This window comes from Centrocercus urophasianus, unplaced genomic scaffold (assembly GCF_019232065.1).
Source record: "Centrocercus urophasianus isolate 14NV4802_14NV808 unplaced genomic scaffold, USGS_Curo_1.0 seq_14, whole genome shotgun sequence".
NCBI classification, from domain to species: Eukaryota; Metazoa; Chordata; class Aves; order Galliformes; family Phasianidae; genus Centrocercus; species Centrocercus urophasianus.
The window spans coordinates 17,878,980-17,899,864 of NW_024884586.1; the positions used below are offsets into that span (position 1 = coordinate 17,878,980).

The 20,885-nt window shown below is 41.0% G+C and overlaps 1 protein-coding gene across 7 annotated transcripts; it reads left to right on the forward strand.

Moving 5' to 3' along the window:
- Window positions 1–275: 275 nt before the first annotated feature.
- On the forward strand, window positions 276–19,596 carry LOC122158398 (carbohydrate sulfotransferase 9-like). 7 transcript variants are annotated; one of them, XM_042815075.1, is made up of 7 exons: window positions 731–765; window positions 7,189–7,362; window positions 9,972–10,058; window positions 10,609–10,735; window positions 13,084–13,161; window positions 14,586–14,729; window positions 15,143–19,596. In XM_042815075.1, the coding sequence occupies exons 6-7, from the start codon at window positions 14,636–14,638 to the stop codon at window positions 15,997–15,999; spliced, it is 951 nt and encodes a 316-aa protein (XP_042671009.1). In that variant the 5' UTR covers window positions 731–765; window positions 7,189–7,362; window positions 9,972–10,058; window positions 10,609–10,735; window positions 13,084–13,161; window positions 14,586–14,635; the 3' UTR covers window positions 16,000–19,596. The 7 variants fall into 7 exon arrangements, with proteins under 7 accessions (XP_042671015.1, XP_042671009.1, XP_042671008.1 ...); XM_042815074.1 differs by lacking the exons at window positions 731–765; window positions 7,189–7,362 and having other exon boundaries at window positions 8,891–10,058; XM_042815080.1 differs by lacking the exons at window positions 731–765; window positions 7,189–7,362 and having other exon boundaries at window positions 8,891–10,058; window positions 14,590–14,729.
- Window positions 19,597–20,885: the final 1,289 nt, after the last annotated feature.

A 20,885-nucleotide genomic window follows, 5' to 3' on the forward strand; every position in this document is an offset into this window, starting at 1 on the left:
TGCCGTGTCCCATGTCAGACCTCAGGGTTTTGGTGAGAGACATTTCATTCATGTCAGCAGGTGTTGAGACAGGCTCAGAAAACCCAGGTTACTGCGACCCTTCTGCTCCTAACAACACAAGCAGTCCATCTGCAGAACGCTGTCGGTAGGACTGGCCCATTGTCTATTTACATCTTTGTCAGAGCTGGAGGGGTTGTGCTGTACATGTAGCATCAAAGGGTTACACCTTCTTTTTATGAGCTACACTATTGAGTAAACAGAAAGCAAACTGGAACCAGAGCTGTAAAAGCTGTATCCACGCAGGCAGCTTCAGAGGCAGAAAACATAAAGGTACTTGTCTTCTTTTTTTTCTGTTTTTGTAGAATATGACCTTATTCCCCCTCTGGGTGTTTTACAGGAAAATCAGAGCATCTGTATTCTGTATGTGTGTTTTAAAAGATACTCAGTTCTGACTTTAGGGTTAGTGATGTCAAAGGCAGTTGACTTTTCAGTAGGTCTTTTCAGACACAGGAATCATTTTGCAATAGTTAATGACTTCTTGTTGTTTTGGAGTGTTTTAAAATGCTAAATGCTTTGTAGGCAATAGATTTCAAGAAGTAGTAAGAAGTGTTGATGTTGTTCCTAGGCTATTTTAAATTTCAGTTGATATTACATTTTAAATTTTCTGCGTTTTTTTCTCTCTCTGCTTTGTTTAAAATCCAGGACACACTCATTTAATGCCTTCAATTTCCGCTTTTGTATTTTTTTATTTGTTTGTTCTGTTAGGTAAGTATAGCTGTAAGTAAACCTTGGTAAATCCTCACAAAGCACAAAATCTTTTTTCCCCTCAAACTTCCGACATTCTCAGCTATAAATAAGATGCCATAAACGCATTTTTATTCATGAAAGTGTACGGAGAATCCAAAAGCTCACACAAATTTCTTCTGCTGTCATTTCACTAGTGGAAGTGTTTCCAGAATACTCTGATTTTTTACGTTCTTATGTATCAAAACCTGAAGCTGTTTTGAAAATCCTCCTCTAACAGAGCTTCTAAACTTTGGAGCAATTTCTCCTGTACGATGAATTGTACCATAATGTTTTGGTGGTAAGCTTCCTTCATATTTTTGGCTCCCATAGTGTTTGAAAGGGAGATGTCAAGGCTTATTGAGAATACAAATTAAATATTAGCTTGTTGTTCTATTTGTCTTACAATCTGCTTTATATTTTTCTTATTCAATTTCATCTTTTGAAATGTACTGGTGGTTCTAAAGCACAGAAAACTGATACAAGGCATCACGCTTTTTCTCAGGCTTCACGTACTCTAGGAATGCTTACTAGCTAGAAATTCTTGTCGACTGTATTGTCTGTGTTTACTCAGGTAATCTGCCGTGTAAAAGAAAGGTGTGTCTTATACATCTGAGTATTCCTCTCTTCTGAAGATGTAGCAGTAGATACCTCGAACAGAACATTTAGCTATGACTGTGCAAAGTGCTTCTGCCATTTCCCTCGTTTTCCTGCTTTGCTTCTACAGACGTTTGCCATCTGCTGCAGATAGTCACAGTTGTACAACCTGTATTCTGGCAGTACAGCGTGGTACCATGTCTGATTTCTTAAATAATATATAAACTCACCATAAAAGCTCTGTTTTCCTTGTATTGCCACATTTTGGCTGAACTAGGATCTGTGGAAAAAAAAGAATCAATGAAGCATTAATTTCAAAAGTGTGGTTAACAGGGTTCGGTAATGACTGTTCTTAGATAGGAGAAAAAACACATTTTATTTATTTATTTTATTGACTGGTTGGCCTTTCCAGAGGGTATTAATGCAGGACTTCATGTAGATACCCTTTTACTGGCTAACCCTCGCTCTGTACTACTACCTGAAGGGAGGTGGTGGTGAGACGGGAGTTGGCTTCTTCTCCCATGTAATTAGCTGAGAATTGCCTCAAGTTGCACTAAGGGAGATTGAGGTTGAACATTAGGAAATAATTCTCCAAGATTGCAGTCAGGCACTGGAATGGGCTGCCCAGGGAGGTGGTGGAGTCACTGACCTTGGAGGTGTTCAAGAAATGTGTAGATGTTGTACTGAGGGACACGGCTTAGTGGGAAATGTTGGTCATAGGTGAACAGCTGGACTGGGTGATCTTCAAGGTCTTTACCAACCCTGGTGATCCTACAATCACTGCTCCTAAACCTAGATAGACACTGCTATTGCTTATTTTCTTTTTGGAGGAATAGAAGTTGTGGAGAAGCTTTTGCTTATGTTATTCATTATTTAGTTTTAAATATTGTAGCTATTCATAAGAACTGTTAAAGTTAATGTCTCTCATCAGTCTAACCAACTGAAGCAAAATGTGCTCCTGAAAAATGGTGCTATAAAGGTCACTGTACGTGAAAGAATACTGAGTCTGTAGCATGATGTTCTGATATAAGGACAACTTCCTTATAAGAGTACTAACACTATAAAACTATAAACTATGAACGTGGAGCTATTCTTGAGGCTCTGGGAGAAAAAGAGAATCTACTGCCTGTGGAAAGAGGGACAGGCCACTCAGAATGAATACAAGGAAGTCGTTAGGATGTATAGAGGTGAAATCAGAAAGGCAAAAGCCCAGCTTGAATTTAATCTAGCCACTGGGGTGAAAAGGAATAAGAAACTCTTTTATAAATACGTTAACAGTAAGAGGAGGACAAAGGAGAATATCCACTCTTTGCTGGATGAGGCTGGGAATGTGACCACTGAGGATAAGGAAAAGGCAGAGGTTCTGAATGCCTTCTTTACGTCTGTCTTTAACAGTCAGGCCAGTTATCCTCGGGATACTCCTCTCTCTGACCTGGTAATCTCGGCTGGGGAGCACACTAACCCCCCTGTGATTCTGGAAGAAACAGTCAGAGACCTACTGCTCCAACTGGACTGCCACAAGTCGATGGGGCCAGATGAGATCCACCCGAGAGTGCTGAGGGAACTGGCGGAGGTGACAGCCGAGCCGCTTTCCATCATCTGTCAGCGCTCCTTGTTGACTGGTGAGGTCCCAGAAGACTGGAGGCTTGCCAATATGACTCCCATTTACAAGAAAGGTCGTAAGGAGGATCCGGGGAACTACAGGCCTGTTAGCCTGACCTCGGTGCCAGGGAAGGTTATGGAGCAGATTGTCTTGAGAGAGATCATGCGGCATGTGCGGGATGAGCGGGGGATCAGGCCTAGCCAGCATGGGTTCATGAAGGGCAGGTCCTGTTTGACCAACCTGATCTCCTTCTATGATCTAGTGACCCATCTGGTGGATGAGGGAAAGGCTGTTGATGTGGTCTACCTAGACTTGAGCAAAGCCTTTTGACACTGTCTCCCACAGCATTCTCCTGCAGAAGCTGGCAGCCCGAGGCATGGCTTGGTACACTCTTGGCTGGGTAAGGAGCTGGCTGGAGGGCGGGCACAGAGAGTGGTGGTGAATGGAGTCAAATCCAGCTGGCGACCGGTCGTGAGTGGTGTTCCCCAGGGGTCGGTGCTGGGGCCTGTCCTCTTCAATATCTTTATTGATGACCTCGATGAGGGCATCAAGTGCACCCTCAGTAAATTCGCAGATGACATCAAATTGGCTGGAAGTGTGGATCTGCCTGGGGGTAGCGAGGCCCTACAGAGGGATCTGGACAGGCTGGAGAGCTGGGCTGAAGCCAATGGGATGAGTTTCAACAAGGCCAAGTGCCGGGTCCTGCACTTCGGCCACAACAACCCCAGGCGACGCTACAGGCTTGGGGCGGTGTGGCTGGAGGACTGCATAGAGGAAATGGACCTGGGGGTATTGATTGATGCTCGGCTGAACATGAGCTGACAGTGTGCCCAGGTGGCCAAGAAGGCCAATGGCATCCTGGCTTGCATCAGAAATAGTGTTGCCAGCAGGAGCAGAGAGGTGATTGTTCCCCTATACTCAGCACTGGTGAGGCCGCACCTCGAGTACTGTGTCCAGTTTTGGGCCCCTCACTGCAAGAAAGACATTGAGGCTCTGGAACGTGTTCAAAGGAGGGCAACAAAGCTGGTGAGGGGTCTGGAACACAGGCCATATGAGGAGAGGCTGAAGGAGCTGGGAATGTTCAGCCTGGAGAAGAGGAGGCTCAGGGGAGACCTCATTGCTCTCTATAACTTCCTGAAGGGAGGTTGTAGTGAGCTGGGGGTCGGCCTCTTCCCTCATGTCATCAGTGATAGGACCAGGGGGAATGGCTTCAAGCTACGGCAGGGGAGATTCAGGCTGGACATTGGGAAGTATTACTTTTCAGAAAGGGTGGTCAGGCACTGGAACGGACTGCCCAGGGAGGTGGTGGAGTCACCGGGCCTGGGGGTGTTCAAGGAAAGGCTGGATGTTGTGTTGAGGGACATGGTTTAGTGGGAGCTATTGGGAATAGGTGAACGGTTGGACTGGGTGATCTTTTAGGTCTTTTCCAACCTTGGAGATTCAATGATTCTATGAAAACAGTTTCAGTGTCTCAAGATCTCTATCCAATCTGAAAATATCACTGACCTCATTTGTTCCATAAGAATCAGAACTTTTTCCTAATGATAACTGCTTTTTCCTGCGCTAATACTTGGATTTGGGGATTTTTAAGCTTATTTATATCAAACTTCTATTTTATTACACCTTATCTTTACTACAGGAAGGACTCAGAAGTGCAGCTATAATGGCATTTACATGGAGAGATCAGGCACTGATAGCCCATGTTGAGTCTAGGTGGATTAGGTGGTTAGTTGAAAAGTCTGTGCTCAGGTGAAATACATTGGTCTGACCAAAATTTTCATTCAGAAAAGTTTAAATTTTCCTGGAAAAAAAATCATAAGGTGAAGAACCTTGTGTAAAAAAATCTGTTCTGTGACTCTGGGAGTATTATATATTGGATAAGCCTGAGCTTCATGCTGGGTTATGTTACACTGATTTTGAAAGATGTGGCTCAGAGAACCAAAGCATCTGTTTTCATTATTCAGTAGATATTTGAAAGGTCAGAAAGCGGCGTCAAATGGATTTTAATCTTTCTAATATTTTCTAAAATGAGAACAAAGTAACTTTTTTGCAAGTATAAAACTGCTTCCGAAGACCATATTTTTCTGTATAAAATCACTTGAAATTGTCAACATAAGTGAATTGCAAAAGTGATATGGGCAGTCAGTAACACTGATATTCTGCTGACAATGGTGGCACACATCCTAGGAACTCCTGTTGTGAATCAATACAACAAACGCTCCCCAGATCTTCTTTCTGATGGACATCTATATAATGTTCTTTTGCCAAGCTCATCTGTATATGGACCAAGTTAGAGGATAGGCTGAAGGAGTTTAATCATTTCTACCCTGTGAGGGCACTTCATTAAAATCACATGAACTTGGATTTTGATTTATATGAAGAAACACCTGAATGACTTCAGAGATTATAAAGCAGCGATTTGATTCTGCAGCCCTCTAACAAAGTACATCTCCACATTTCCTCCCCACATCTCACTTCCCTTGGTGCAGCGCCCTTCTGTGTCCCATCATCAGAAGTGTCCCCTTTGGCAAAGGAGCTGTGTGTCGTTTTAGCGGTTTGCAGCAGAACTCTCAGGAAAGGCAGGCTTGAGTTATAAAAGTATATAACTTTTACTATAGGTATAGCTATAGGTACTTTTATAACAGACTCCATTAGGAGGCCCCAGGAAAAGAGAGAGACACATTTTTAACATTTGGAAAAGCTGTGCAGTTGCTGAATCTCAGGTACACTAGTTTCTGGAAGATAGCAGTAGTGTTGCTGGTTCTCTTAGTCACTATATCAAAACAATTTAGCTGGTATAATCTAGCATGGAAACTTTGATAAATTTATCTTTTCAAGAGCAATAAGATGGGACTTCTAAAGTACATAACTACTGTGAGCCACAGACTTGCAAAAAATGCGTACTGGAAAAGAGTTCAAGAGGGCTCTTGCATTTTGAAGCTATAGGAGAGGGTCAGTTGTACCTAGGAAATTAAGTATTTCATTATCTTCATTTGTAATAGATTTTCTTGATACATATTATAAACTTTTGTGCTGTTGTTTTTTAAGCCCTTCACTTAATATCCACATCAGATAAAAACAGTCACTCTCTGCTTCTTTGCAGACAGCTGATATAGATGAACATCACTTGCCTTTCTGTTCTTCAGACTTAGGAATCTCAATTCCCCAAACTCCCAATTCTATAGTTTCCTTTTTTGGGGGGGGAGAGGAAGGAGAGGGGACCTTTTTTTTCTAGATCTCTGCCCATTTTCTTTGCTCTCCCCTGTGCGCTCTCCTGTTGGTGTACCTTCTACAAGAACAGTTTTCCTGCAACAGGACACAATGCCACTGTTTGCTAACCAGAAATATAATGGGAAGATTCTCTAATGTATCTTACAAATAAAAAAGTTTATCTTCCTAATATACAATTTGCTTTCTGGTAGTAGTATCAAGTCAGTTAAAAATGTATAGCTTCAGACAGACTACAACTCTCACAGGCCTTTTTGATGCAATGGCTGCCTAAGTGGCATTGGTAACTGCCAATCCTACATCTTTACAAAGTATTAGTCCCACTAAGGACCTCCCACTTGTAAAGACAAGTGCAGTACACTATTTTTTCTTTCCCTTACAAACTTCTTATTTGACAAGAGCATTCAGCATTTAACAAACCATGAAATGGGTTTGCTATTCATCTAGGCTTAGTGTTTTCTGCACGGTTGAAGGATCATTCCTTTATGCGTCATTAACGAAAACATACCTGGCCTAGAACAGGCACAGCTGGAATCTCATTGATTATATTTTTTTGCTGTTTGAAAATGAACGATGATAAATGAATTATAAGGGTTGCTTTTCCTAGGTAGTTTTGTACTCCCTCTAAAGTACTTTCATTATGTTTTATAATTTACTTACAAAAATGTTAGCAATCAATGTGAATAGCATGAAAATTAACAAGTTGTATGATCTGCTTCTCCTGTATTTGAAACCTCTTACCCTTTTATAGAAAGTAAATTACTTTATATTTTTGGCATGTCGGCTACTAGCTTTTAAAATTACCTCTAAACCTTCTATGAATAACTTCTTTTGTTATTAATTCCGAGGCTTTTCCAAATTGATCTCTTTCTCATTTCTTGGCTTTTAGAAGATGAGCATCACAATTTTTTCACGTGACTTTGTGAATTTTCAGAGAGGAAACTAACAGCTCCAAATTTGCTTCACTGTATTCTCAGGGTATCCGCCAGTGCAGTTCCTCAGGCCTAGCCTTCACTATGGAGGGGATTAATTTCAACTTAATTTAGCTACCTATAAAATAGATATCTATGTCTGTGCTGGAGTTGAGGTTCCTGTCACTGTTGAGCGAGACTTGAGCTTTCTTGGAGATGTGCTGTAGAGACCTACCTGAGGTGAGTTGCAGTCTTTCCAAATTATTGTCAAACCTGTTGTTTTCCTGTTCTACAAGGATTTTTTCGTACTTGGTTTAGTCATACCTTTACAGATCCCCCCTTATGAAAGGTGATGCTCAGTGTACTTTACCCTTCTGTAAGTGATCACTGTTTTTTTTTCCTTTTTCATTACAGATTTGTTGTCTTGCTATCCGTTACGTCTGTTGCATTTGGCAGTTAAATTTGTGCTTTATCCTTTCTGATTTTTTTTCATTATTTCATGCTGTTCTTTCTTGTCCTTAGCAGTTTGATCTGGTTTCCACTTTCTGTACTTCTCCTTCTTGTGTTTCAGGTCATTGAAGACCATGTTGTTTAGCCAAGTTGGTCTCTGACCATACTTCCTATCTTCCTACTGTGTGGAATTGTTTGTGCTTGTACCCTAAACATCATTTCTTTAAGCAACTGCCAAATCTGCTGAATTCCTTCTGTCTTAGCTATGTTTCCCTTGAGAAATTACCTGCTGTATCCCAGGGTTTATTGTAATCTACTTGCATAGAATCATGGGGTTTGAATTGCTGTTGCTCTTTTTCTTTATCTAAAAGTAACATACATTATCACACCACAGTTTTTCTCAACCAGATTACCTTTACCCTCATGTTCCCAACTATCCTCTCTCTTGGTTGCTTAGCAGGCAGCCTCTTGGCAGGCTGCTATTGAAGTACTTGGCAGGCTCTGAAAGCTGCTGTAGACCATACACAGGGGGTGGTTAAATGCTGTTCGTTACACCCAGAGACAAACACAGCACACTGCTTTGTAATATACAAATTGAGATGATCACCTAAACATTCAGAAGGAAACAGTCACATCTTTTAGCTGAGCATTCAATCAAAAAGAGGATAAATACATATGCAGAGTGTTTCAGACTGTGTGCGTACAGAAGCACCTTGCCTGGCCTGAAGTTCAGGTAAGAAGAATATAGAACTTTTCTCCCTTTTCTTTGCAGACACGGGCATAAAGTGAAATAACATGTCTCTTTGACCTGCTTGTCATTCTCTGAGTCTTGTTCTATTTTTTCATTCCTTCAAGTAACGGTAATCTCCACTGAGGTTGTCTGATTGTAAAGTAAAATTTGCTTGCTGGTGTGTTTTCATGTTACCTTGATTTTCATGGTGTAGCTGAATCTGTACAAAGCAAGATTTATTTGAATTGTTTTTTACTTTTTTTTTTTTTTTTTTTAATTTATGCATTCAGAAATTGCCATGGAATCTCAGTAAACAAACTGGGATGTTTCTGAGCTTTTGAAATCATACCATGATGAAGTGCATCTACAGAGGGGTTTTAATTGTCTGTTTTTTATTCTGTTACCTCTCTCAAGAACAGAGAAGTTGAACACACAGCTAAAATTTGATGCTGCAGGGATTCTGGTGTCTGAAGAGAGAATGGCTTTTGTTCATTTTCTGGCTTTGCTAAGGATAAAACACATCTTGACTCTTATTATTTCAATACAATTTACAGTTGCATAGGATTTTGTCAAACTTCAAGTGTTCAAGCAGAATTTTTCCGTGTTGGATATCTGCCTGTGGGTATTATTTTTTTTAAAAGTCTTTCAGCAAAAATAGCTGATAGCCTTTTTATACTGATCTTTTTTGTCACATCAAGTGGTTCTGGTAACCTTTCCTCTGAAAATTTCAGATATTCCACAGATGTTGCAGAAAGCATTTAAAAATGAGGTGATGTATATTCTCAGAGAAACCTTAGCTGGGTTGAGGTGGCACAGGGAAGTAAGCTGAGAAGTAAGCCACCCCATTTAAATAGCAAGGCAAGCATGAGCAAGATGTTTTTGGAAAGTGCTGAGGATAACTGGCAAAATAGATTCAAAGAATGAAATCAGTGGAAAGAAACTGCCTTGAAAGGCAGTGAGAAAATTGGTGTGGGAGGGAATGGAAAAGAAAATTTGTCATTTTTTGTTTGGGAGATACTAAATTTGCTAGAAAAGGTAAAGAACAGCATGGGATGTGCTTACAGACCTCAGAAGTGAGAAGCAGTGAGGCTGTGTAGGAGGTTTGGAAGAGGAAGGAGAGACAGATCTGAAGAGCTGGGCTCAGAAGTGTTGTGGGTGGGGAGACTGTAAGATTGACTGAGGAAATTAAGGGAGTAGTTTGGCAGTTAGAGCAGGCAGAGACCTTGTTCATGCATGGGGAAAGCTGAACATCAGCATCAGGATGAGACCTGATGGGCATCTGGGAAGCTGGAAGCCAGGATTCGCAAACTGACAGGGAATTATATGAGAAGCCTTTTGGAGATGAGGTGAGGATTTGCTGACACTGGGTTAAAAGCTTGAGAACTGGAGATGGGGACTGGGGAGTAAGGGGGGCCCACCTGGGCTTATGGCTGAGGGACAATCACTGGTGCCTGTATAAATACTTTGTCCAGCAGGAGGGGAAGGCAGTGCTGGGAGTAAAGTGCAAGCAAGTGGGATTTGAGGTACCAGAATTGGAAGAATCTGAGCAGGTCATGCAAATAGAGACGGTGAGGGAAGCAGGGGGAATTTGTGCTAAGGATCACTCTCCACCAGTGACAGGAATGACATCCAGCATGCCTGAATCTCACTATTTTGTTGCTGTCGGCAGACAATTCTGATGGTCTTGGGTCTCATCCTTTTCAACCCCAGGCTTGATCAGAAGATAACCTGCTGCAGTATTGGTTATTCTATCAGGGTGAGTACCACAAGAATGACCAAGGTTGATAAGTTATCACTAACAGTGATTTTTGTGCATGGTATTATGATGCTGCATTAAGACGTTTTTCAATAGCTTTTCATAGTTGCATGTTGTTGTTTAAAGAAACGTTCTATTATGCTCAATTTGGTATACAGTTCACAGGTGATAGATGTGTTCTAGGGCTGTGCAGTAGGTTTCCTGCTGTCTACAGCAAAAGGGTAAAAGGGGGAAGTTTTGCAGTGAATCAGGAAACTATGATAAGAATTTGAATTATCTGACAGAATATTCTTGTGTGGTTTGAGACACCCAGCTTTTCAGAGTCTGGGTGATGCTCTGTTTTTTGGGTACCCAAGCAGGCTCTGGAACCATATTTGCAAACGTTCTTAGCATACCTTGTCATGGTATGTCAGGAAACCGAAGACCTAGTAATTGGTATAATAACAAACACAGGGATTTTATGAGGACAGATGTCCTATTAAACAAGCATGCACCATTTTCTAAGGTTTTCTTCTATACTCTTTTTTTCCTTTTCTTCCTCCTTTGCAAGTCCCTTAGGCTCATCTAGATTCCAAAGAAGAAAAAGTTGTTACTCCCCCATGGTGTAAGTGACTGTTGATGCATACTGGGATTTTGAATTAGCGGTTTACATAAGAAGATCCAGCAGCCATTACCAGGTATCCAGGCAGAAGATATAAATCTTGTTCTTACGTGGTCTGCCCGGTCCTGAGTACGAACAGGGCCCTGACTAACCTTGCGCACCCCCAAGGTTCTCTCCACTCTGCCCAAGGCCAGAACACCAACCTCTGGGCCATCAGCCCCTGCCCCATCAATGCTGCAGAAGGGCTGGGCTCCAGCACCCCAGAGACCTGCTTGGCCATAGGCCTGGCCCAACCAACCCCACTCTTAGGACCTTGTCACCATGGCCCTCCCTGATGATCCTACTGGCTGAAGCTGGCCGCCAATTCCAGGTCTTTGGTGTTCAGAGGCAGGGGGGATGGGTGAGGCCCTGCCATGCTGGCTGTGTTGTCATTGCTGCCCGTCCCTATGGGAAAAGCTATCCTTCGCTGCTCCTTGACAGAATCTTCTTTGATATTTGTTCTTCTCCATCTTCACAGAACTACTTTTGTGGTTTTTCTGCCCCCTTTCTCAGCCTCCCTTTCCCACAGCACCTTTTGATCAGGCTGCACAGAGTTTCTGTTTCCCATGGCCCCAGTTCCTCCATACATCCTCACATTGCAGCTCCCTGACTGGGATTTTTTTCTGTCAGACTCTGCTGTTTTTTCCTGTGTCCTCCTTTTTTTCTTCATTGCTTTGGTTCTTTTCATTCCCAGATTGGGTTTTGTTTGTGCTTGCTCTTTTGTGTGGTGGTTGGTAGCAGTTTTAGCGTACTGGCAGCCTGAGTGGTGTTGGCATCCCGGAAAAGGAAGATTTTAAGGAGTGATTTTAAGTAAAAAATGCACTCAATTTGTATATACTTCAGAAACTTCTTCCAGAGAAAGAAAGCAAGCAGGGAAAATAGCAAAAAAAGCAGTGTTTATTGGGGGCTAGTGATATGACTGATTAGAAGGTAAAGTTGTGCTTTTAATTCTGCATGAGAAATAACAAGTTAGGAAAAGTCTTGGAAGACAAGGAGATGAAATAGGGAAGGAGAATTTAGTAGATGTAAAATGATGATGTGATGAAAACAACGAACAGCTTAATGATGGCTTTGAGGAGTGTTGCACTGCAGTTGCTGAGGCCAGAAAGAAACCTGCTACAGTAATGAAGGTCTGATATGACAACAGCAGAGAATGAGACTTATCTATGTGCGTGTGCTAGAAATTGTGACGTTGTACCTGTCTCACTGCAGTGAGGTGTAGTTTTCTGTAGGATTTCCCTGTCAGCCTCCTTCTCAGTCCAGGTCCTGTGCTGTCCCCTCACTGAGTTTGTACCTGTTCTTCTATAGCAAGCAAGTGCCAGATTCTGTACCTGAGAGAGGGCAATCCTGGATATACATAAAGACTGGGACAAAAGGTGGAAGAGCACCCTTGCAAAAGGGGATCTGGGAGTTCTGGTTGATGGCAAGTTGAATCTGAGTCGGCAGTGTGCCCTAGCAGCCAAAAGGGCCAACTGTACCCTGAGGCACACTGAACCCAGCACTGTCAGCTGGGCAAGGGGAAGGATTGCCTTGCTCTGCTCTGTGCTATGCTGCCTCACCTTGAACAAAACTGGGTGCAGTTCTGGGCACTACAACGTAAGACATAAAACTTTTGGAGAATGTCCAAAGGAGTACTGTGAAGGTGTTTGGGGTCTAGAGGGCAAGACATATGAGGGGTAGTTGAAATCACTTAGTTTGTTCAGTCCAGAGAAGGGGAAACTGAGGGGAAGCCTCTTGGTGCCCTGCAGATCCTCACGAGGGCAATGGAGGAGTAGTGCTGAGATCTGTGTTCTGGTAACAACGACAGGACCCAAGGGAATGGCATGGATCTGCATCAGGGTTGGGTCATGCTAGGTATTAGGGAAAGTTTCTTCACCAGAGGGTGATGGGCATGGAGCAGGCTCCCCAGGGCAGTGGTCATGGCCTGAAGCTGCTCAAGTTCAAGAAACATTTGAACAACATTTTTAGAAATATGACTTGAATTTTGGCTGATCCCACATGGAGCCAGATCAGATGCAATGAGCCCTTGGCAGTTTGCAGCCTACTGAAATTTCCTAATCCACTAATGATTCTCCACTTCACGGAAAAGGGAAGCCTACCTGCAGAGACTCCTGTTACTAGGCTCTCCTTTCCTCCTGTCCATCCATAACAAATTCAGTGGAAATGGGGAGGCTGTAGATTTGAGTGATCAAGGGGCACACTCAGAACTGTGTCCAGCAAAGCTTGCTTTTTCCTGTTCTTTTTTTTGTGCATCATCCTGTCCTCACCTGCTATGTACCTACACACATATAGGTATGCATGTATTTGCATTTGTCTTTTCAGTGGGGTTAGCGGGGTGTAAGTAGAGAAAGCAACATAGCTGCTGAGAATGTTATCTTTTTACAGAGATTTTCCCTGCCTTCCAGTGACTGGCCCTACTGATACCTTTCTTCACCTGTGGCTTCGAATCTGTCACGAACACACGTAAGTAATGTTGCCTTTTCATTCTTCTAATCTGAAAAGTCCCACTTATCTTCTAGTAGAGTGCAGAAGATCACCCATATGCTCAGGTGTGGCCAAGGTCTGCCTGTGCCAAAAAGTTAGCTTGAGACACACCTATGCAAGTTTATCACCTGGAGACTATATATCCTTATCAACCCACTTGGTTAGTTTACTTGGAGCAAATAATATGCCAATGTAACTATTATTAATATGTTCCTGAACTGTGCATATATTTGTGTGTATATGAACACATAGATGTGCATATTGTTTAAAAATACGTAGGTTGCTCTGAAAATAATGCCTCCTACTTATTTCCATGGAAACTGTAACAAATACAAAGACCACATTAACACTATTCGATAGAGCAAATTCTCTATTGAAATCTCTCATTGAAAAATGCTATTTTTCAATGTAGTCACCACCATTAGATATGCATTTTTATCAGCAGCGAACAAGAGCCTGCATGCCCCGCTCATAAAAATCTACTTAGCCATCTGGAACGTGGCTTGTCCTTCACATCACTGTCACCACTGCTGAAACACACCACCCACTGCCTCACTGTGATAACATTCACTGTTTGGTCTCCATAAATAGTCTGCAAGCATCAGTGAATGTCAGTGGGTACAGTTTTTTCCACATGGAGGAATTCTATTCCGCATCTTTTCTTTGTACGCAATTCCATATCAGACATCATTTTGTCAGACTGCCCCTCTGCTGCCATCTGTCACACAGCAACAAAATGTAATGCAGTGTTGGTGGGAAGGTTCAAACTCTACCACCAACATCCACCTCTGGTGCTGTGGGCCAACATAATAAAACAGGAGGCATTACTTCTAAAGCAACCCTCATACATATGTATACATGCGCATGTTGGGTATTAGGAAACAGTTCTTCTCTGAAAGAATGACTAGGCAGTGGAACAGGCTGCCCAGGGAGATGGTTGAGTCATGTAGACTTGGTACTAAGGGACATGGTTTAGTTGGATGCATATTGAAAGTAGGTGCACGGTTGGACTAGATGATCTGAGAGGTCTTTTTTGATTTTAGTGATTCTTTGATTCTCTGTCAATAGAACACATGATGAAGGGAGAGTTGAGATGGAGTTGAGAAAATATTGGAAGTCGAAGATCAAATTCTATGTTTTCTTGCAATCTTTAGAGTGATCTTTTGCAGCCAAGAAAATGCAAAAATATTGGCTACATGCCATAGAATGTAACCAATGTGTAAAAATGCTGCATTCATTTGCATAAATATTGTAACAGTTTAATGTACACACCAGTAAATAGTTAATATATGTAACTGTGTATTTATTCATGTTGTTCATACTAAACTCGGTAAGAAATGTCATTTTTGCTGTTCCAGTCCTACAAAATCTAACCTGTGTTATGTTTCCTTGTTGACAAAAAGGCAGATTTCCAGTTTAGAAGTATCTTCATCTTCCTTCCTGTGAAAATACTATGAATCTGAAGGCATTAATTTTCCTTCTCCCAAATTTCATTTTTGGGATATTTCTTTTTGGGTTTTTCTGTAGAAGACAAAAAAATCTAATGGGTGAGTAAAGAATTTACCAGCATAACCAGTTTCTAGAAGCAAGTCTACCCTTCCTAAATGTGTTAGAAAGTAATTATGAAGCTCACTGTAAGAAAATCTGCTGTCACTCTGACAACTGTCTTAGTACTGTTTGGGAAGAAAGCTACAAAAAATGTTTGATATTAAAAGTGCTTGAACACCCTCCTCAGAGTAGTATGGCTAACACGTTGACAGTTTTCATTTTAATGAACTTTTCACTAAGCAGGATAGCTTTTTGCATGTTTGCTGCATTAAAGTCAGATGACAACAAAGATTGATTTTAAAATCCTTTTTTGATTATGTATGCAGGGAGATAGACATAGGTAACTCTTAGATAATTACACCAAGAAAAGGTTATGTGTATTTCACACTAACAGTTTAAACTTCTTCCTTAGTTGCAGATTCTTTTCCTGGTCTCACTGAAGATTGGCTAACAATTCAAAATGATCGCAGAAACACACTGGCTTCCCTCTGCCAGAAGAACAACCTCATTAAATTAAAAAGTGCATTGGATTCTCTTGTTGCAAGCCGGATTTTTGTGGAGCACAAACATAAATTTACCTACTGTGAGGTGCCCAAAGTAGGCTGCTCTAACTGGAAGAGAACTATTTTCATTCTCCAAGAAGGCTTGAATGTGGAAGCTTCTGAAATTGAGCATGACCATATTCACCAAACCTCACTGATCAAAAGGCTGAGTGCTTACCCTCCTGCCATGCGAGAGGAATTTCTAAACAATTACACCAAAGTGATGTTCACCAGACATCCATTGGAACGGCTGGTGTCGGCTTACAGAGACAAGCTTCTGCACTCTGAGCCATACTATAGTACCACTGTTGCTAATCAGATTAAGGCAATGTTCAGGAAAAACAAAAATTCCTCTGAAAAAGTGAGTTTCCAGGAGTTTGTCAGTTTCATTACAGCGAAACCACCAAATACTCTTGACATTCACTGGAAACCAATGTTTCTACTCTGTGATCCTTGCAACATTCACTATGATATTCTGGGCAAGTACGAAACTCTTGGGTTAGATTCTGTGCAAGTTCTGAAGGCAATTGGTGCACCAGAGAGCCTGCAGTACCCCAGCTTGAAGAGATATGGCTCAGAGAAACGAACTAATAGTGATATCACCTTGGAGTACCTCAGACAATTGAGCTTAGAACAAATTGAGAAGATACAAAAATTATATCAAATGGATTTTCTCTTGTTCAACTATACTTTGAAATATGAGAACTGTGACATTAATGCAGCTTAAACAGTGAAAATTTTCATTCATACAAGATGAGCTTGAACTTGTCCTCAAAGGTGCTTGATGTATAGGTATATTACAGATGATGCGATTTTAGTGGTGTTTAGAGACATGGTTTTATTCGTTGTAAGCACTCATAACAAATCTGTGCTTTGATCTGTGGTACAGTGTTTAGCTATATGATTTTTTTTTTCTTTCTGATAATCATATAGATATGTTTGCGTCAAAAAGGCTGCTTGTAAAAGATAGATTTTTTTAGTCGGTTGGTAGAAGAAGAGAGAAGGGTGAAGAATGCTGTTCTTCACAATTAGTATTTTACAGAATTTTTTTATTAAAACAATATTTTTTTTAAGAAAAAGACATAAAGCAATAGATAATATACTTAAGTGTTAAACCATTCTGTCTATAAAAGCCTCAAACATGAATCCTGTAGGAAAGAAGCAAATAACTTCAGATACTTGGACCTGTGTTAGAGAACTTAATACCTGATTATATTCCTCTCTGGCAGTGCTCTTCCTGCAACATGCCAGCCTCTTCCATCGAGCAACATCTTCAGCTGCAGTCCAGCAGGTCTCCCCTTATGTGTCTTCAGATTCTTTTTACCACCTTTGTGGATATGATGATCTGATCTAAGAGGAAAATCTAAAAAATGTCTTCCTTAGAGATGAAATTAGGGGTACTTTCTAGACTGTACAATGGAGGTGGTGCAGGATCTGAAGTTATGGTGGGAATGTGGCTCTGACCTATTCTCCAAAAGTACTTAGCACCAACTAATCAGCCAGTCAACAAAGGGGGGACACTGTTGAGGCTTTTCACATCTGTAGCTGCTGGAGATCATGAGCCTTGGAGACTTACCTGAATAAGATACTTAGGTGAAGGTGATATATAACAGGCTCTACCTGTTGCTTTCTCACCTCACAGAAAGATGAATGCAAATTAACTGCAGAGTTATGGTGAGGGAAACAATTAAGAGTGTGTGAGAAGCCATTTAAAACATAATCCATCTCTTCCAGTCTTAAGTGGCTTTCGTTTTAGATCAGGGAGATCTGTTAAGTACTTTTGCCCTATTTTTTGGAAACCTAGTCCCACTGAAAATGATTTGCTATCATGTCAATTGTAACTATTTTCAGAAATTTTCCATTAATTTCACTTTAAGCAATGCTGATTTCTGGAGCAAACTTTAACTGCACTTAACAGTGAGATTTAAGAGATTTTATTTCCTACCATCTGTATCTGCAAATAAACAAAGACTGGCCAGGCTAGTCCTTGATCCAGTGATGGTTCACAGCTTATTACACAGAAAAGGACAAGATAATTTAATAGCACTGGAGCTTACTAGCTGTGTAGCCATTCCTGACAGCAGAATGGCCTAGAATAGTTAAAAGGAGATTGGGAAAAGTGGACGATCTGAGAACTCCTGAGAATTATTGGGAGGGCTCCTTGTGTAGTCAGTGGGATTTAGGGCTGGTCTACTCCAAAGAGAAGTGATATATTGGTCATCAGCTGGAAACAGACCATGGAAAGAGGTAGAGGCAGAAGAGGGTGTGTGCAGCCCTTCGCAATGGCTGATTGTACATAAAGCCAGGATTGCTGTTCAGTATGTCTTGCAGTTCTTGAATGGATAACTATTTCATAAATTGGACAGCTTTGGCAAAGAAAGGATCCAAAGCAAGAAGCCTAAGCAATCTCAACAACTTTAAAAAATTAAAATCTTGTATTTCTCTTCCCAATGATTCACGGCTCTGAATCATCATATTTGGTATCCCTACAGTCCTATTATCCCCCAACATTCATGCCTCTCTGGACAGCCTGTACTTTATAAAGTTTTTAAATTATTTTATTTGTGCTGAGGCAGAGGAAGCTGAAAAAGAATTCCCATTGAAGTTCAGTCTGCACAAAAGGATGTGGCCTTTGTCTTTCCTGAATCAGATTTAGTGCCATCTCCAGCTATATACTACTCCTATCTTTTGTCAGATCATGAGGAGAAAAAAGAGGGAAAATAAGATTTGCTTGATAACTTTCTTCTGCATGATAACTCCTTCCAGAGCTGTAAGCTTCGGCACAGGTACTTAAATTTTTTGCCACCACCAGCCAACCTAGGAAATGTCTGAAGAAATGGTACTGATGAAGGTATCTGCTTGTCAGTACTTTTGTGTTAACACTCCTCACCAATTTCGTGCTGTTATGCATGGGTGGCTTTCTATTCTTACTTCTTCTTTCTCATGGAATCACATATATATTCTTCCTACAGTGGCGACAGAAAATGGATGGGTAATACATTTGTCACCAAATGCTAGTCAGTAACTGGGGGCTACTGATGCAGAAAAACCTCTGTAGCTATTCATGACAGACTTTCAGACTTCTAGCATTTATCTATATGCAAACTGTATGCAGTAAATTTCCAGGAACTACTTGCTGCTGTAATTATGTCTAGCTGATGTGGATCTCAACAACAATCATGGAGGATGTAAGTGTGCACATACAACTTCAGATATTCTGGAAGGAAACAGTGTACAAGAACAGTTGTGTATCAACACTAACAAAAGGAGGATGATAGTTGAACTGCTGGAAAGTAGAGGGAAAAAAAAAAAAAAAAAAAAAGGCCATTACCTTGTAAAGGCTGCTATAACATTCTCCTGCAGGTCTCTGTCCATGCTCAATCCAGCTCACTACATTTCTACCTCTCAGCTTGCAAATAATCCGCATCTTCTCCCTTCCAAGAGCTGCTGTTCGGTGAGGCAGGAGCACACGAGCTCTGCAGTATTTCAGAGTTGTTGGTGACTTGTTTTGTGCTGTCAGTGGAGACCGTGCCACTTGCTTTATTCTCCAGGTGACTCGTAGGGCTCATTTCACGAAATAGCCTTTTAAGTTCTCCAATTAAAAGACTTACCATTATTTCATCCTTGGTACTGCAATATAATAAAACTTGATGGAGGCTCTTGACCTAATCCTAATTAGTCTGAAAGAACTTCAAGACACCTGTACACTTAATTGTGAAAAGGAGAAGACAATTACCTCTTGAGAAGAGGTAAGTAGAGAAATTTCTTGCACTCTCCTCTCTACAAGTGTACTATCCAGAATAGAGGCTCCTGGCTGAACCGGCTCCCACCTATGCTTGCAGGAGAAGAATGTCTGGGGGACTTCATTCATTTCAGCTCTAACTCTGGGTATTGGTTTCCTGGGAGGAAGTTGGGTTCTTTCAGATGGGTCAGGGATGAAGGCAGCGTGGAGGGGAGAGAGGCTCAGGTCTCAGAGTAGATTAGAAAGGGTAGAGGATTGCTACAATTGATCTTCTGATTTATCATTATATTTGTCTGTGATATAACTGTTGCTATGCTTTATACCTAATTACTGTAATAAATGGTAGTGAGTTAATACATTAATCCATTTGTTCATCCTTCTCAGTAACATCTGTTTTTAAAGAAAAACCACAATGCTTAGGGCTGTTCCATCAAATCAACGTAGCCACAAGCTATTGGACAACAATTAAAAGCCATTTGACTTCTTCAGTACTTTAATATAAAGTTGTCTCACAGGATTTTGGGAAGAGTTGGAAGAATGAGGAAGTATTAATGGACATTCAAGTTTGGATAAAATACAAAGCTAAGGTGGGAAAATAAGAGAAGCAAAAATCTTGCAAAATCAAATGCTGCTTTCCTTCAAGTCTTTGTGAAGGTATAAGAGATCCCGTGGTTGACTGATGTCCATCTACAACAGAGACCATGTCATCAGTTATTTCCTTAAACAGACATTTCCTCCAATTAAAAAAAAAAAAAAAAGTATCAGTGATTCTGTCCTTGAATAGTCTTAATTTTTCGTACAATTCTGAACGCATCTTAAAATAACAGGCAACTGATGAGTAGTGGTTTCTTGTTCAGAGAACTTCCCAATGCAGTGCTGCTGCCAACAGAATAAAAGATATCTACAGGTGAACAGTATGAGCAATGAAACTTCAAGTTCTTGCAACTACACTGAATGTCCTCTGACCAAGGGGAAAAAAAAATAAATTTTACTAGTGCAAGTCATTGTTCAGGTGACACAGCTCATAGCTGGGAGATGACTGCTTCCAACTTCAGAATGCTAATATGTCAAAAGACATAGTCTCTACAGTCTCCAGTTTTCCTGTCTTGTCTCTATCACAACACTTCTTATCTCCTTCCCAGAATTATATGCCAGATCATGCTGTATGATTAAAAAAAAAAAGTTAATGTCATACAGCTTACATAAATTAATGTAAGGCAAACCAAATCAAAATAGATGGCTAATTTATCTGATAGAAGTGCCTGAAATTGAAGGAGGCCCTCTTGGAAGTTTTGGGTGTTGAATATACACAGGTGTACAGTTACAGTGCAGCTTCTAATAAGAATTGTTTTTACGGAAAAAGCACAAGTGATCATAAATCTCAGTCGGTATACTGATTGAAATTAAAGTGAATCAGCAGATTCAAAATGAGCAATGCATCACTGGATCAGGTTAGTGAAAAGAAACCAGTTTATCACAATTTCAGCACTATCTGTTATCACTTTTGTTCACAACTGCTGGCGTGCTTCTTCATGTTGCGTTGCACCTGACAGATCCTTCCAGAGCTTCCCATGGAGACATACTAGTGCTTATTGTGATGAAAGGGTTTTTTTGAAAAGTCTTCACTATTCTCCTCCAAAGAGATGTTGTTAACAAGCTTAGACATGGTTTTCAGCATTCCCATCAAAGGTAAACAGTTCAGATGTTGCTGGAATTCAGAGAAGAACTTAGCACAAGTACCTGAAGCCAGGTAAGCATATTCCAGTTTGTAACTCTGTGATTTAGCAGAGCTTTAGGGAAAGACTTTATATATACATAAACCTATGACTAATATCCCACCACACTGATTGTGTTGTCCCCTCCCCCCCCCC